Source organism: Eimeria acervulina, genomic scaffold (genome assembly GCF_000499425.1).
Source record: "Eimeria acervulina Houghton genomic scaffold, Eah_scaff92, whole genome shotgun sequence".
Lineage (NCBI taxonomy): Eukaryota > Apicomplexa > Conoidasida > Eucoccidiorida > Eimeriidae > Eimeria > Eimeria acervulina.
In genome coordinates, this window is record NW_013547077.1 from 1 (window position 1) to 16,602 (window position 16,602).

At 54.7% G+C, this 16,602-nt stretch overlaps 3 protein-coding genes across 3 annotated transcripts; 2 read left to right on the forward strand and 1 right to left on the reverse strand.

The window, feature by feature from the left end:
* Nucleotides 1-418: 418 nt before the first annotated feature.
* Nucleotides 419-6,492, forward strand: EAH_00015260 (LPS glycosyltransferase of possible cyanobacterial origin, related; the record flags this gene model as incomplete). Its single annotated transcript, XM_013391174.1, has 13 exons — nt 419-592; nt 996-1,330; nt 1,615-2,043; nt 2,416-2,764; nt 2,965-3,061; nt 3,273-3,479; nt 3,697-3,882; nt 4,099-4,295; nt 4,672-4,908; nt 5,207-5,452; nt 5,707-5,856; nt 6,045-6,284; nt 6,427-6,492. Coding segments are annotated over 13 exons (2,913 nt in total), but the record flags the coding sequence as incomplete, so codon positions are not given.
* Nucleotides 6,493-7,945: 1,453 nt separating this feature from the next.
* EAH_00015270 (hypothetical protein, conserved) lies at nt 7,946-10,558 on the forward strand (the record flags this gene model as incomplete). Its single annotated transcript, XM_013391175.1, has 4 exons — nt 7,946-8,642; nt 8,875-9,400; nt 10,060-10,129; nt 10,445-10,558. The coding sequence occupies 4 exons, from the start codon at nt 7,946-7,948 to the stop codon at nt 10,556-10,558; spliced, it is 1,407 nt and encodes a 468-aa protein (XP_013246629.1).
* Nucleotides 10,559-11,390: 832 nt separating this feature from the next.
* On the reverse strand, nt 11,391-15,189 carry EAH_00015280 (zinc finger (CCCH type) protein, putative; the record flags this gene model as incomplete). Its single annotated transcript, XM_013391176.1, has 8 exons — nt 11,391-11,755; nt 11,902-11,965; nt 12,209-12,406; nt 12,672-12,906; nt 13,198-13,673; nt 14,170-14,213; nt 14,362-14,683; nt 14,899-15,189. The coding sequence occupies 8 exons, from the start codon at nt 15,187-15,189 to the stop codon at nt 11,391-11,393; spliced, it is 1,995 nt and encodes a 664-aa protein (XP_013246630.1).
* Between the last annotated feature and the right edge of the window lie 1,413 nt (nt 15,190-16,602).

The window sequence follows — 16,602 nt, forward strand, 5'->3', positions numbered from 1 at the left end:
GCTGCAGCTGTTGCTGCTGCAGCTGTTGCTGCTGCAGCTGTTGCTGCTGCAGCTGTTGCTACTGCAGCTGTTGCTGCTGCAGCTGTTGCTGCTGCAGCTGTTGCTGCTGCATCTCCCGTTTAGGGAGAGTTATGCATCCCTCCAGTCCGTGTATATTGCCTTTCACCTTTATTGAAGTCCCTTGCAGTGCCTAAAAGGGCTGCTGGCGTGCGATCTCGTACGGATGAATGAAATCAGCCCCTCGGGCTGCTGTACGTTCTGTATTGAACGTTTGCTGGAGCGGATATTTGGATTTAATGTTTAGCGCTGTGCGTGAGGGCGGTGCTTTTGTTGCTCTTATCGCTGTTCCCCCCATATATAATACGTGTGTGCGGGAAAGGGTGAGGGGCTGCTGCGGTGGCTTTGTTGCTTGCCACAGGAACGGCATGTCTTCCGCTTTCCAAGGCCTCGAGTGCCAGCAGACGTCGCTCCCGCTATCTATGAGGCGCACATTGGCAGCTCCAGTGGGGAGGAGGGGCGGGTCGGTACCTTCATAGAGTTTACAGAGACGCTCCTGCCGCGCATCAAGAACTTGGGATACAACACTTTACTAGTGGGCTAACGAAATGACAGACATTTGTCGGTCTCTGTACTGCTGCTGGTGCAACTCTTGCCGCTGCTGCTGTCACTCTCTCTTGGTGCTGGTCGCGGTGTGATGCTTTTGCGTTGTGATGTTTTTGCTGGTGGTGTTGCTGTTGCTGCTGAAACTCCCGCTGCTGCTGCTACTGCTGGGGCGGGTGGCCCATGCTTGCGGCCCATCCAGTCATCTGTGCTATGATGGAAGGCCAAACACCCAAGCTCCAAAGTGACGGTATTCTCTGCTGCTCCTTCTGAACTGCACATGCGAAAGCCGTTGCAATCCCTTGCACTTATCTGCCCCTGTCTGTCTGCACGGGAGGCTTGGTATTTGTTTTGAGTAACATGACTGTGTCCCTCGTTCTGTGGTGTATGGGCAGCTTCTGGACGTGGTGGAGCATGCAGACTTCGCGAGCTTTGGGCTGTACGTGACGAACCACTTTGCCGTCTGCAGCCGGCTGGGGACAGTAGAGGAGTTCAAAGCCCTCATAGACAAAGCACATGCGCTGGGTTTGCGGGTGTTGATAAGTCTTTGTCACGCTCACTCCTCCAAGAATGTAATGGACGGCCTGGGATGTATAGACGGCGGAGACAACAACTACTTCGTCAGTGGGCCTTCAGGAGTTGTAGAGGAGGCCAAGGTCTTTGACTTTTCAAAGACGGAAGTTGTCCGCTTTCTCCTCTCGAACATTACGTATTGGATTACTGAATTCCAGTGAGTTGTTGGCCCTTTTGGCGTTTCTTATTCTCTTTCTCTGGCTCAGCTGCCTCTTCTGCGTCGCTGTCTCCGCTGCTGCATCGACTCAATGACCGTCAGAGTGTGCACAGGCGTGGCTTATTTTGCCCAGCGCCGAGGGTCTGGGCATGGAACCTGCTTGCTGTCTCCTCCCACCAGTCTCCTCTGCGTGCACAGGTCAAGGGGAAAGTAGTAGCTGTCTCTCGTGTCTCTGCCGCATGGCTCTTGCGCGGCACTTTGCTTGCTGGTGATGCTCCCCACAGGCTCGACGGCTTCCGCCTGGAAGGCGTGCCTTGGATGCTGTATGACCAGCGCAGCGTGCTGCGTCAGCCGGACTTGTACGACTATTCGGCGTATTTGAGCCGGGACTTGTGCGCCTCTGGCGTGTTGTACCTGTCTCTCGCGAACTCTCTGCTCTCTTCGCTGCTGCCAGCCGACCAGCGCCTCTCCATAGCGCAGGAATGCACAGGCTACCCCACTCTCTGCAGGCCCATATCCCAGGGAGGGCTGGGCTTCGACTACCGGCTCGACAGCTCCCTCAACCAAAGCCTCCGCCGTCTCATCCGCCAATCAGGGCACCGCCAGGGGCGCTGGATGACTGCGCAAGTTCTGTGGGCCCTCGCCAGCAAACCAAACACCGAAAAAGTACTCGTCTCCGTTGAAGACGCTGACACCACTAGATTCTGTAGGAGGTGCGCAGAGCATCCGTATCCCAGGCATCGCTTCTTAGAGGCTTGTTTGTGCAGCTGCCTATTCATTCCTCTTTTGCCTTTCGTGACTGTCTAGTTGCTTAATAAGCTGCTAGCCTGTCCATTTATGAATACAGTTCCTGTGGAAACAGTTGTTGATCTACTTGCCTTGCCAGATGTCAGGCTGCCCTTGTAGCGAACTGCTTAACTAGCTTGCTCGTTAGTTAGCTATGGATGAGCATTTGTGCCTAGAGACCTTACAAGCCCTTCTACCTGTCTGCATGGCTTGAAAATATATGAACATTCCATCTGCCTCCGTTGCTGGTGCTCGTGCTGTTACCACTCGCTATGGCTAGGCTGCTGTTGGTGCTGCAGGCGTTTAAAGATCGCCTTGTTTGCTTGGGAGTCGTTGCACACACACGCTGTTGGAGGTGTAGCTCCTCACGTGACCGAGCTTGCAGCGGGGCTATCGCGACAGGGCCACGAGGTGCATGTGTTTGTTCGGGCCATGGAGTCCTGCGGCGGCTGCTCGGAGCACTACGGCGTGATGTACCACGAATGCACATTTGATTTGGATAGAGATTTCGTGGTGGAGATTCAAAACATGTGCGAAAGCTTCATTGCATGCATGCTGAGCGTAGAGGAGGCAATGGGCACGGAATTCGAAATCTGCCACGCGCACGACTGGCTCGCAGGCAGGGCCCTCATTAGAGCCAAGCAAATGGCAAGTCTTTAGTTCTCCCAACTAGGTGTATGGACACCCAGGGAACACTCATTTTTGCAGGAGCGGAACCTGCAACATTCCACCAAAAGCTGAGGCGAGACACCAGGCTTGTTCAACAAACAACAGGCCTCCTTGCCGGTTGCGGAGCTGGTTTGGCCTATTCTTGGGGTATATGTACAACATGGATGTTGTGCCTGCAGGGGAGGACTGCCATTTTAACGATGCACTCCACGGAGTTTGGCCGTTGTGGCAACAACAACTACGGCGGCGTCTCCAAACGCATTCGGGACATCGAAGGTCAGCCATCATGAAGGGGTAGACTGTGTGTTTGGTTTTACATGCAGTCCCCGTCTCGGTGGTGCTATGTGTACTCATGTGTATGCGTATTTGTTTGAGTGCAAATAGAGGGAGGGAGGGGCAAATTTGGGGTGCTTGTGGCTGTCTTCATGAAGGCAGAACAGTATCTGTTTTGTCTTGTTCTTCTGCTGTGGTATGTCCCACCCTGTAGCTGAAGCGTGCCACCTGGCTGACCGCGTAATATGCGTGAGCGGAGTGCTGGCGGAGGAGGTAAGGGCTCAGTACGGAGTGCATCCAGCAAAGATGACAGTCATTTATAACGGCATCAACTGCAACAAATTCGATGGCGAGGTAGACCCTGGCGCGGTCAAGCACACATACGGAGTGGGGGCTCTTGACCCCATGTTCTTGTTCGTGGGTACGAAGAGCCTTTACACACTCACTACACTTGTTTTCAGTCCTTCCATGTATCTCATTCAGAGCTGGAGAGTAATCAGAATACAGTAACAGCCCCACGTTCAGCGCTAGCTTCCGTTAGACAAAGCATCCGGGGCCCCAGCCAGTCTCCTCGCTGCCGTTTGTTGGTGCGGTTGCTGCTGCTGCTGCTGTTGCTACTACTGCTCTTGGGCTACCAGTTGAACCTTGCCTAGTGTTTCGGCGTGCAGGCAGAATGGTCGTTCAGAAAGGACCTGATCTCCTGCTGGAGGCGGTTCCCTTTATTCACAAGTTCCGAGGGGACGCGAAGTTCGTCTTTGTGGGGGACGGCCACATGATGGAGAGTCTGAAGGGCCGCGCAGCTCAGCTCGGCGTCACCCATTCAGGTATTCTTGCACAACAAGTTTGCATCTTCGCTGGAACCCTCTGCCCTCTGACCCTATCTCTTTCTTGCTGCAAAGCTCTGCCTATGTGTCTGAGCAGTCTCTGTCCCCCTTCAGCCTGGCCTTGTTTTGCGGGTCCTTTTGTTGTGTGCTGCTTATTCGCTCAAGAGTGTCCTGTAAGCGGCCTGTCTCCTCGTGTGTCTCTCTTTGCTTCTTCAGTGCGGTTTGTGGGGAAGATGGGGGGCGGGGCTTTGCATGCACTTTTCAAGTCCTGCGACGCCGTGGTCGTGCCCTCAAGAAACGAACCATTCGGCATAGTGGTACTCGAGGCTTGGAGTGCCTCCAAGCCCGTCGTAGCGACGAATAGCGGGGGCCCAAGGGACTTTGTCAATCCAAACATCACGGGCGTTCTTGTGGTCAGTGACCTCACCACCGTCGTCTCCCCTTTCTTTTCTTTCCCTTGGGTTTCTCTTCTGGTCACCTCCGGTTGTCTCGAGGTAGCGAGAGAGGGGGGAACGCGCAGAGCCATTAGGGAAAAGAAACACTTTTGCATCCACACAAATAAAATCCAGCCGGAAACCAGAAAGGGAGGCGATAACACATAGAGGAAAGAGCCTGGCACCTTGCCTGGTCGGGGAGGCAAGGGACAGTTTGAGGCCCCAGCCGTCTGTCCCAGTCTTCAAGCAATGATGTAGTATTCATCCTCATGCACCTCTTTGTGTTTGGTGTCCTGGATGTATCTCTCCTCGCCTCTCTCTCTGTCCCCTGTCTCCGGCTGTCTTTGCACCGCAGGACCCCACACCTGGGAGCATCGCCTGGGGCTGCTGCGAGATCCTAAAGAACTTTGAGCATGCGCGGTGGATGGGGTCTCGAGGCCGCGTGACAGCCGCCTTCAGCTTCAGCTGGGACTCCATTGCGCAGCAGACACGGGAAATTTATTATGAGCAGCGCAACAAGCACGACACTCCCCCGAACTGGAGTTACAGCAGCGAAGGGGACGACACGCTTGCCTTCGCTCTCATAGGCCCAGTGAGGAGAACATTGTCTTGCTTGCTTCGCGTGGCCCTTCTTGGTGGCTGCCTCTACAGTTGTTCCGCTGGCTAATACGTCGATGGGCCTCTCTCTGAAGGTCCCGGGGATGCGGTGGCAGTTTGATTGTCTCTTATTACTCTTCTCAGGCCTCTCTAGGCCGCATATGCTCGTTCCGCAGTCCCTCCATGCTATTTCTTTCCGGTGGTGTGTATTTGTCTGCTTGGTACTGTATATTAGCGTTATTGGCACGTCTTTCTCGCTATCTCTGTTTCTGGCTCTGTTTCTATCTCTTCAGGCGATGTACGAGCACATGTCCGTGGAGGACTGCGACCCGCACGTGCTGAGTGGTTTGGCATTGTGGCGGATGTATCGCTTGCTGGGATCTGGCTTAGCAGACGGGCGCATGAACTTCATGGGGAATGAGCTCGCGCACCCTGACGGGCTGGACTTGCCGCGACCCGCGAATCATTTTTCTATGGCGAAGGCCTTTAGACGGTGGAACCTGGCGGACAGCCCCTCCCTTAAATTCACCCAGTGCGAGGTCAGGCAGTCTCGTATTATCTTTCTCTATCCAGCTATGCTGCTGTACCCTTAACCCATCCCTCTTACCTTGCACAAGACACACACACACACAGCCGAACACGAACAGACCTCCAGCATAAAGTACACAGGATAGGACAGCAAACGGAGGGCGGTGCTTTGCTACTATGCTCGTCCTTCCTTCCATTGTTTTCATCTTGATGGTATCTTGATGGTAGCTGCAATGCCATATGAGCCTTTTGGAGTGTATTGCAGCTTTTTGATTGCTGCCTCAACCACTGGGAAGGTGTCTTCGGTTGGCAGTCTGCCGCTCACCTCTACGTTGTGAAGTGCGATGAAGAGGCCCAGGTGGTTGTCTTAGAGCGGGGACAGTGTCTATTTGCGTTCAACTTCCACCCCCACAACGTGAGAAGCACCGGCTGGGTGCTGGGACTCTCAAGAGACCATACTGCAGCAGCTGCTGCAGATCTGCCCTTTGCACCGATATGCGTGGGCTCGTCTAGCCCGTTAGGCTCCTTACTGTCCCCTATGAAGGCACTAAGCTCCTTGGTGACGTTCGTGATCTGCTACTCTGTATGCGCATGCACCTACAGAGTTACGAGGGCTTCCACGTGGGGTGTATGTACAACGAGCCCATGCGGCTCTTCCTGGACAGTGACGAAAAGCGATTTGGAGGGTTCGGACGGCTCACCCCAAGAACGCAGCACCCAGCAACAGAAGCTAAAGATAGCCGCCCCCATTCTGTGAGAGTTTACCTCCCTTCCAGCACCTGCGCAGTGTACGTACGGGAATCGGTTTACTGCGAGAAGCAACCCGTCATTGATGCCACCCCGGTAAGGGCAGCAGGCCCCCCCTACCCTTGTATTTCATCTATTCCCGTCGCGTGTGTGTCAGTGTTCACCGCTACTTAGAGCTGGGCCGCTGCCAAGTTAGCTGCAACATTGTTCGTCTTCTAGGCCTTTGTGCGAAATGCAGGTGCTTTCAATGGACTTGGAAGCATACGTGGACTACCGCAAAGCGGATAGAAGTTGTAAGAACTGACAGAGCACGCTTAGCAGGGGATAAACCCGTCTGGATGCAAAGCCCAATCTCAGGCGCTAGTGCAACCTGTACGCTGCTTGCTGCGGCTCCGGTAGTAGTGCACATTCAGAAGCCATTTCTTTTAGTTGCAACACCCGTTAGGGCCCGAAGTAGGCCCGAGAGCCCCCTCAAAGAGAGGAGGGTGCCACCTTTAGCTTTTGCAGATGCAAAGATGAAGACCTATTAAAACCATTTTTAGCCTCTGTGTTGCGTCACCAGCCTTCTCAATAGGGCGTGCTAGCTCGCACAAGGCTAAGTTTCCCGAGCTAGAGACACGAGAAAGCGACGTCGCTACAGCTAGCTCCACTTGATCCCTAGACATCACCCACTAAATTAGCTTTTCTGATTCTGCCTCTGCCTCTCCGCTTCATCTCTAAGCACTGAGTACCATCACAGCCCCTAGCCCAGCGATGAAACAGACGGATGCGTGAGAAGGGCATGCAGGGGAACTTGTACCGGACAAAACGAAGCGCGAGATGCGCCGAAGTAAATATGAGGGGATTCCTCTCTAATAGTCTGTTTTTCCTGTGGCTGCCTCGGGCACCACCAGGAGCAGGAGAGGAGCGGCCTGGGTCGTAGTCTTGCGCTTCTCGTTGGTGTTACTCAGTCATTGAAAACTCATTAAAACAATATGGACAGTCAGCTCTTAAGAAAGTTGAAACCTGCGTGCGTCTGCCGCCTCCCCGTCTGAATCCACGTGTAAACTCGTCTCACGTTACTAGTATTCCCGCTTGCCCGACGCCTCCCTCCTCTTTTTGAAGCACCTATTTGCATGTATATATGCACAGAGGCTGGCGGAGTAGGGTGAATGTGCGTGTGCGTCTTGCCATCATGAAAAGCACGGAGGAGAGAAGGCTCCCGTGGTTGTAGCACAGCATCCGGCCTCTGCGTCACCCTTTGATTCAGCTCTTTATTGGCGCTTTTACTAAAGGAAGAACCGAGGGAAATAAGACGATCAGTGCTATTGCTCGTACAACAGCCCCTCGCGACCTTCTCAGGCCAGTGGTCAGACCGGTGAAGCGACTAAAAGCCCCATGAATCTAGGGAAATTTTTGAATGCTGAGTGTCGCGTTCTCTCTATAGAAGCACAAATGAAATTTCTGCAGCTTTACTTCGAAATGTATTCAGCGCAACAGCACACAACAGCCCCGCGCTGCAGCTCGTTAGGGGTCCTCTGGGTGACCCTGAGCTGCGCCTTGGGCCCCCCTAACCAACCCACCCGAGTCTTAGAAAGTGATGTTTTATACTTATTATTTGAGCCTCTTACTTATTTGGGGTGCCGTTGTTTAAGAACTGCTTAAACATACTCCGTACAATGCAGACAAACTGCGTTGAGATGCCGTTAGATTCGGTTCATGTGCCCCTCCCGCTTCTTGGGGCTTCTCTCCGCTGCATTGTCCACACGATATTAATGATGCGCCTTCCACATGACTCGTCTTCTTCTAAAGCAACTCGTACGTCTATGGAGAGCCAACAGTTGGGGGCCCGCAAGGCACCTCAACAAGCCCACCCCCTCTCCAGCAACGGGAAGCTGCAGAGACACGAGAAGACTCTCCCAGCAGCACCAGCAGCAGCAGCGCCGATCTGGCTTCAAGGTGGGGCAGACTACAGAAAGGGAGGAGACCTGACTACTGCCCTCTCTTCCTTACGCTCTTCCCCGTCTACAGATAGGAGCACTAGCAGCAGCAGCTGCAGCAGCAGCACAAACCACATCAGCCGGTTTGAGCTGCAGCAGTGGGACTACCCACATAGCTCTTCATTTCTGGAGGGCAGTGGGGCGCAAGAGAAACTGCTGCAGAGGGGTCGGCCTGAAGCGCATGAAAGCCAACCGAGCGCGGGAGATCTTCCCAAGAGCCAGCTGTCTCAGAACAGCAGCAGCAACAGCAAGAGCAACAGCAAGAGCAGCAGCAGCTGTTGCAGCAGTATCAGTAGCAGCAGCGGTGGGGGCCGCGGTGGGTGCATTTACGTTAGTGGCTTTGCAGAAGGTAGGGACCGGTCTGACTTGCGTCTTCAACCGCACGCCGCTTCTCCTTTGTCATTGATCTACCTGCGCCTCGGCGATGCTCCTCAGCTGGCTGAAGAAGTCGAAAAGAAGCTGAGGGCATTTATAGGTATTTATATCACCATCATGCAGCAAACGCTTGAGTTAGAAGGTGTGCGCGGTGCCGCAGACGGTCGAACTTTGAACTGCCCGTGGTGCTGCAGCGCTCCCTGCAGCGACAGTTGCCGGTGCCGTTGTTACTGCTGTTGCTGCTCCTCTTGCTCTTTCTGGTGCTTTTGCTTCTCATGCTGCTGCTTCTCTTCATGCGTGCATCGAATGTTATCTTCGGCGCGTTGCCGCAGGCTTCGTGGAGAGCGGGGCTAGCCTGCAGCGGCAGCAGCCTCAGGCCGAGTACACGATGGCCGTTGTACTGTACATACAGCGACCGAAAGCCTTTGGCTTTCTTTCCTCTTCTGTAGAAAGGGTTTCCTTCGAACGGTGGTTGCTGCCTGTCTCCATATGTTGGTGTACGCACGAATGCAGCAGCTGCTGCGGCAGCACCAGACTTCGTCGTCAAAGCAGCAGCTGCTGCTGCAGCACGACCCAGTGCTGTCACGGCAGGCACGTGAGAGGCAAGCCATCATGCCTCTCAGCAGCCGCAGTTGCAAAAGGAGGAGCGGCTGTAAAAGCTCCTCACCTGCAACCGCAACAGCAGCAGCAGCAGCAACAGCGGCAACAGCAGCGTTTCACAGACTACCTGCCGCGGGGGGTGAAGCAGCAGCAGGAGGTGGAAAAAGGCGTAAGACGAGTTTTGTTTGCGGTTGTTGAAATAGCAACAGCACGGCAATTTCATCTCCCGCCGCCAAGCGTCAGCCACGACCTCTACGGGTACGAACAAATATGTTAGGTGATAGACGAAAGCAAAACACTTCCGGAGAGAGGGCGAGAGAGAGAGCGAGAGAGAAAAGAATAATGCCCGTCATAGAAGCAGAAAGAAGGCTAATACCACATTAGAGAAACAGATTACAGCCAAAGAGGCTTGAGAAGAAGAGCCACTTACAACTGCGAAGGAAGCAAGCACTAATGCATACACCCAGAGAGCGAAAGAAACAGACACAGAGATCTGTAGAGGCAGCCGTTGACCCAGATACACTGAAACTGAGATGCAAACCCTAAACCCTAAACCCTAAAGAGCAGAGAGGACAGCGACACAAGAAACAAGAAATACGACTGCGCTGCAGCGCAGTCGTATTTCTTGTTTCTTGTGCGCTGCAGCGCAAGGCACGATTCTGTTCATGCACAACAGGCAATACAGAGGTCTGAGAAAGCAAACAGTCACGTAGAAAGCATATCCATAAGGAGACTACTAATCTTCCAGAACACAAGTACGCCAGATGATGAATGCATGCACGAAGCACAAGCAAGGAGAGAGGAGCAGCTCATTCAGGCGCACAAATGGATTCCAAGCGTCTGTCTTCCCGCCCCGGTGCACGGACATAATTCTTTCTGCTGCCGCTGCTTTCGCTGTTGCTGATGCTGTGCTGCAGATATGATATTGTCCTCAGCAGCAACCAGGCCCCCTTGTTGGGGGACTGGGCCCTTCAGCTGCCTCATGCAGTCCGCCTTCTCTGAGGTGTCGCCGTGCGTCTTTCGTCGCCTGGGTTACCATATAATACATATACATATACATATACATATACATATACATATACATATACATATACATATACATATACATATACATATATGTTTATATGTATTCGACTTATATACATAAGTTGGCTCCCTGGCCTTTTCCTTCTGTCTGTTGGCAAAGCTGTACGCAGGACTACTATACATTGCTGCTCGCAGCTATGGTCTTTTCTGTTACTGCGTTGGCTGTTGCCTCTGCCGCTTTTTGTCTGTTTAGCTGCGCCGCTGGCACTTCTTCAGCGGCGCAGTGCAGCTGCTATCCTCCGTGCTGTTTCTGAAGGGGCCTGCGGCGACCCCAGCAGCAGCAGCGATGGTGCAGCTGCTGCACAGCATCTGTTTCGGCTGGTGTTGTAGCCTGACGGCAGGCAGCAACACCCATAGCGTCCACCTGTTTTATTGTCTGTCTTAATGACTACCCTAAACCTGTCCTAAAGGAAAAGGGTGGCTTCTGCTGCTGCTGCGCTGCTGCAGCAGCAAGGCAGCAGCAGCGACGTCGACGCACTACAGCTAAGGATGCTGCATTTGCTAGATTTTCCAGCTGCTGCTGCTTCTGAGGTAAACCTTATGCTGCTACTGCCGGGGCAAAAGTTTAGGTCTTGCTCGTGCTGCAGCACAAGTCACGTTACTGCTGCTAAAGCAACACTCACGCCGGCGCCGCTGCAGCAACACCGTCGCTGCTGCTGCAGCAGGGCGGCGTTGCTGAAGCAGCACGCCGGGTTGCTGCAGTAGCAAACCAAAAGCAATAAGTAGTGTCTTTGCTCGGATGGCGGTGTTGCCGTCTTTGATGCTACGCCTTTAGTGCTGGAGCAGACTCTCCAGGCAGGGGCCCCTCTGCTCGTTGTGCCCTCTTCAATTATTGTCCGGGGCGCCCTCGCTTAACTGAAGGGAGGTCTGCGATCTCCCCTGCTGCAACTGCAACAGCAGCTGCAGCACCGCAGCAGCAGCATCAGCTGGCAGTGCAGCGGCAACCGAAAGCCCTTTCCGTTGCACACAAGTGAAAGCAACAAAGAAATGAGGACGGTAGCCCCACAGCCCCACGACCCCATGCGCACGCGGCAAAGAAGACGCATGCGCAGTTGCGCTCTCTCCCTTGGGCTGTACAGCAGCCCACCGCCACAAGACACCCGAGATACACTGCTGCACTGCTGCTGCAATGCTGCTGCTGCTGCTGCTACTGCTGCTGCTATCAGGCAGAGGCTGCGACATCCTCTGCCATAGCAGCTGCCTCCGGCGCGTCCCCGTCGAGCTCAATGTCTCCGCCGTCCGCCGCCTCTACGGGAGCAGCAGGAGCAGCAGCAGGAGCAGCAGCAGGCGCCGCAGCTGCAGCATCAGTACCCGATGCAGCTGGAGCAGCCGCAGCGCCGTCTGCTGCTGCAGGAGGGAGGGTCAGGGACGTCATCTCCTGCTGCTCCGGAGCTGCTTGCCTCCTCTTCAGCGATGGCGGGGTAGAAGGCAGCGTGAAGCTCAACGCAGCAACAGCAGCATTTTGCTGCGCCGCGGAGGCGCCCCCACTGGAATTTGCTGCTGCTGCTGCTGCCGGTGCAGCAGTCTCTGAAAGACGCAATGCAAGTGACACGCAACAATAAACCTCAACAAATAGCTGCTGCCGTTGTTCAACTGGATCAAGGTGGAGTACCACAGCAGCAGCAACAACAACAAGAGCAGCAGCAACATCACCAGTAGCTCGAGGTACGTACGGCTGTCCTTTGTCCAGACTTTGTTTCTAAAGAGGCCATCTTCCCCTAACTCCCCCATCCACCCCTGAAGCAAGCGGAAGCATGAGACATAATCGAGGGCGTGCATGCAGCACTCGTTGAGGGAGAAGGAATAAAATAGAACTGGCAGCAGCAGGAGCCCGTGCACGCAAGAAGAGAGCAGAATGAGAGGGAAGATGAAGGGCGCTACAGCAACTCAGGACACCCTCGACTGGTGAATTGCGCGTGCAGGCGGCTAAAGGGCCTAGCTACTAGGGTTTACGAATTAGGGTTTAGGGTTTGGGCTCACGGGGCGTTCGGGATGGAGGAAGTTGCAACTGGGGTTCTGGCAATTCTGTCCATAGCGGCATTTCACTGGAGGATGCAAATAAAAACAAGAAGACCCGAAGGGACACCGCGGGAAGTTTGCGCATCGAATCGCCGGGTGTATGTAATTACACTTCGTGCCGAACGGACAGTCAGGCCACCGCAAACAGCGGCGCCGCACCTGAAAAACACGAGCAGCACCAGCAGCAGTAGCAGCAACAGCAACATCACTGTTATATGCACCAACCAAAGCCGTAGCTACCACGGTAGCAGCAGCATCAGCTAGAACAGCAGCAGCAGCAACTGCTCGAGCAGCTGCTAAGCAGTAGCTCCAGCAGCAGCTAGTTCAGAGCGTAGGCAAAGGAGAACCAACGAAAACGGCGAGCCGTACACGGAAGGAGACAGATAACGCAGAGATAGAGTATGCAGGAAGTGGAAACACTCACTTTGGCCTGAGGAACCCCAGCCCCCGCCAAGTGGGTGTAGGGCTGCTGCTGCTGTGGCTGCTGTTGCTGTTGCTGCTGCTGCTGCTGCAGCGGCATTCGTTGGTGCGGATGCGGCTGCTGCAGCATAGAATGTGCTACAGGAGCAGCGGCAGAAGATGCATGCAAAGGGAAGGGACTGTCTCCTACGGCCCCGTGCTCAGCAGCCAAGAACGCCTCCACAAACCTGGGGTTCGGCCTGCGCACAGCAGCAGCAGCAGCAGTAGCGAGAGCGGCAGCAGGTGCAGCGGGAACTTCAGAATTAGGGCGCAGGGAAAGAGTGAGAGAAAAAAGACAAACAATGGGGAGACAGCAAAACATCGACGGCTCTCAGTCCCCTAAAAGCGGAGACAGGCGCAGACGGAGGAGGATGCGTAAATAAATGTAGGGAGGCGGAAGCGAGCAAGGCAAAGGCGGCAGATTAAATGCAAATAGCAGCCACAAAGGAGACACCATCTGGTGCAGAGAAACCCCTGAAACACCTCCTCACTTCAATATCGCTTTGGGGCCGCGCTGCAGCGCAGCCTCCGGGACAGACATATCTGCCGGAGCTGTCGCTGCGACAGGCACCAGCGGCAGCTGCTGCTGCTGCTGGAGCAGTTGCTGCTGCTGCATGAGCTGCTGCTGTTTCATCTGCTGCATCTCGTACGCCGTGGGTTGCTGCGCCTGAGACCGGAAAATGTCTCCGGGAGCAACAGCGCCAGGAGTTTGCTGCTGCGGCTGCTGCTGCTGCTGCTGCGGGTGTGCTGCAGGAGCAGTGACCCAGACAGGAGCTGATGAAGGGGACGGCGTATTCCCCTTGCTGCTGGTGCTGCCCATGAGGTAAATAGAGCGCGACATAGGTGGCGTTTTGCTGCCGTTGCTGCTGCTGCGGCTCCTGCTGCGGCTTCTGCTGCGGCGGCTACGGGGTGGGGAACGATGCGACCTGCCGCTACGCACGGAGGTGCCGCTGCGGCTGCTGACAGCCTGCAGCAGAACAGAGACACCGCAACACAACAGAGACACCCCAAATACAGGCTAAGAAATGCATGCAAACAGCGCATGCACTCACCCACCTTTGCATGCATGCACGCAGACACCCCAGCAGCACCATAGCAAACCCACTCATAGAAAAAAAACACAAGTATGCGGCAGCAGACAGAACAGTGCAGCAAAGCGAAAGGAAGCAAAGGAAAGGAGCAGACGAAGCAAGGAGGCACAACTACAACTCCACAGGCAACAAGGAGACGGGCGCAGCAGACACGCATTGCTCATGGACATAACTCTGCTGCAGAGTCTGCTGCAGAAGAATATAAAGGCAACAGAAACAAAAGGTCGCCCTCTGCAGCAATAACGCATATCAAGGAGAGCCACAACAACAGGCGCAAGCAAATGCCGCGCACTCAGAACGCAACTAACACAACCAAACAACCTTGACCCTGCTGCTGTTGTTGCTGCTGCTACGGTAGCGGTGCTGACTCACGGCCTGCTCTGCGGCGCGCATCAGGATGAGGCGGCGGGAGATCGCTGCAGCACAAGACATTGCATCACATGCTTCCTTCACCTACAAAGATATACTGCTGTTGCTGCTGCCGCAGCCACACAAGTTGCCCCTGCTGCTGCTGCTGCTGCTACTACTACTGTTGCTGCTGCTTGTGCTGTGCCCCACTGTCACTTCGAGATCCACGCCCCTCCCCGCGAGATGCTTCATGCTGCGCGCTGCTGCTGTATCTGTGGCTGCTGCTGCTGCTGCTGCTGCTGCTACCATGTCTGCTGCTGCTGCCCTGCTTGCTGCTGCTGCTGCTGCTAGACCCGCGCGACGTCCCATCGCTCGTGCTTGAGTGCTTCGCACTGCTGCTGCTGCTGCCGTGCTTGCTGCTACTGCTGCTGAGATGCTTTGACCTGCTGCTGCTGCGGTGTCTCCCGCTGCTGCTGCTGCTGCAGGCAGCACTTTGCTGCTGCAGCTCCCGCTGGAGCCAGCGAGTGAAGTCATCAGCCTGCATAAACACCCCACAGAAGTGACAGCAGCAGCTGCTGCAACAACCAGAGGGACACAGAATGGAGAAGACATAAAGACAAGAGGGCGAGTCAAATGATCTTAAGAAGACCGCAGCCGCAGCAGTAGCACAAACTGCACCAGAGGCATTCGGCAATTGCCACCACTCGCAGCAGCAGCAGCAGCTAAAGGCACAGCTGCAGCAAGCCTGCTCACTGGCTGCCCTAGGAATTCCTTGAGCTCCTCCAGAAGACGATCCGTTGGCGCCTTCTCGCGTAGCAGCAAATGCAAAATGTACTCAGCGAGGATCTGCGCATCGTCAGCGTCGTCTTCATTCTTGCTGCTGCTGCTGCTGCTGCCGTGGTGACCGTTGCTGCTGCTGCTGCTATCATTCGCCCCACCGCTGGGGGTCAGGTAAGACACCCGTAACTCTTCTGCTATACGCTGTTGCAGCCGCTTCGGGGCTCCGCTGCTGCTGCTGGCAATTGCTGCTGCAGCGCTGGCCATATCAAAGCCGTTGCGGGTGAAAACCTCCGCCGTCATTTTGTTGTTGCTGCTGTTGCTGCTGCCGCTGTTGCTGCCGTTGCTGCTGCTGCCTTCTGCTGCTCCTGGTTCTGGTAAGGATGCAGCGCCTAAACAGCCACGAGCAGCAACACAAGCAAAGGCGAATACGCCAAAAGGTGAACTAGTCTGTGGGAAAACGGACGTGACGGATTGCCGCTGCCGCCGCTGCTCCTGCTGCCGCTGCTGCTCCTGCTGCTGCTACCGGGGTCCACGACGACAAAAACAAGAATACGCCGCTGAGGGCGCGCGTCCTTCCTTCCAAGTATATAGACACTTCGTTTAAAATCAGAACCCCTCCCCAGAAGAGCTCCCTCCCGCGACCTATGCGGAAGCTGCTGCTGCTGCTGCTGCGGCTGCTCCTATTGCTGCTCCACTACTGCTGGTGCTGCTGATGCTGCCACAACCCCCAAGCTAAGTAGAAAGAAAGGAAGCAATTAACATGCAAAGGTCCTGGGGCAGATGGACTGCTGCACGCAGCACCAGATGATGATGTTCCTGCTGCAGCAGCCCATGCGGTGCCGCTGCTGCTGCTGCAGCAGCAGCCTCTTGGCTGCTGCTGCAGCTACATGATTCTTAGAGAATCCTGAGTTCGTCCATACTTATGAACTTCCCAGGGAAAAAAGCTTGTTCACTATCTGCGTTTTTTTAACTTCTTCCTTTACTCCAGCAGCTGCAGCAGCCTGGCCGTCGTCGCCCCGCAGCCTTCATTGCTGCAGTTTGTAATGTGGCGGGGAACTAAGACATTCAAGCAGTTTTTGCCTTAATGATTACAGTGTGTTGATTTGCCCTTGTGCTAGCTTGTGCGGTTGTTGTTGCTGGTCTAGTGTGCCTTTGGAGCAATCGGCATCAGACAACGCATGCATTATGGATGCAACACGGCTTTTCTAAAGATGGAACGCCAACACCTAGCGGGCCTTAGAAGGCAGACGGCACGCATGCTGAAGTACAGCAATTGTCTACAGTGTTAGAGCAGACAGCAAAGCAGAGTTTGGTTATGCTTGTATAGGAGGTCGCTTCGCAACGTTAGTTGCAGGGCAGCGCGTTGCAGCTCACCCTTGGTGAACCCTCTCAACAAGTGCTAAGCAGCCCCTTGGGCCTCTCTGTGTCCAGCACATCTGGGGATTGGAGAAGTCAGCTACTTTTCGGGGTGTCTCATCGTAAATCTTTTCGGTCAGCTGCAGCTCGCGGCAGGATGGGTGCGGGTAACACATCCCACCCCCATAGGGGTGAGGCCCAATGCATACATGGTATTGAGTAGTACCGAAGCTGCTTCAAAAAGCTTAGAGAACTGAAGATGCTCACCTGAGATCTATGTCAGAACCTTAGTCCTTTCCTCCTCGAGCATCAACAAGATTG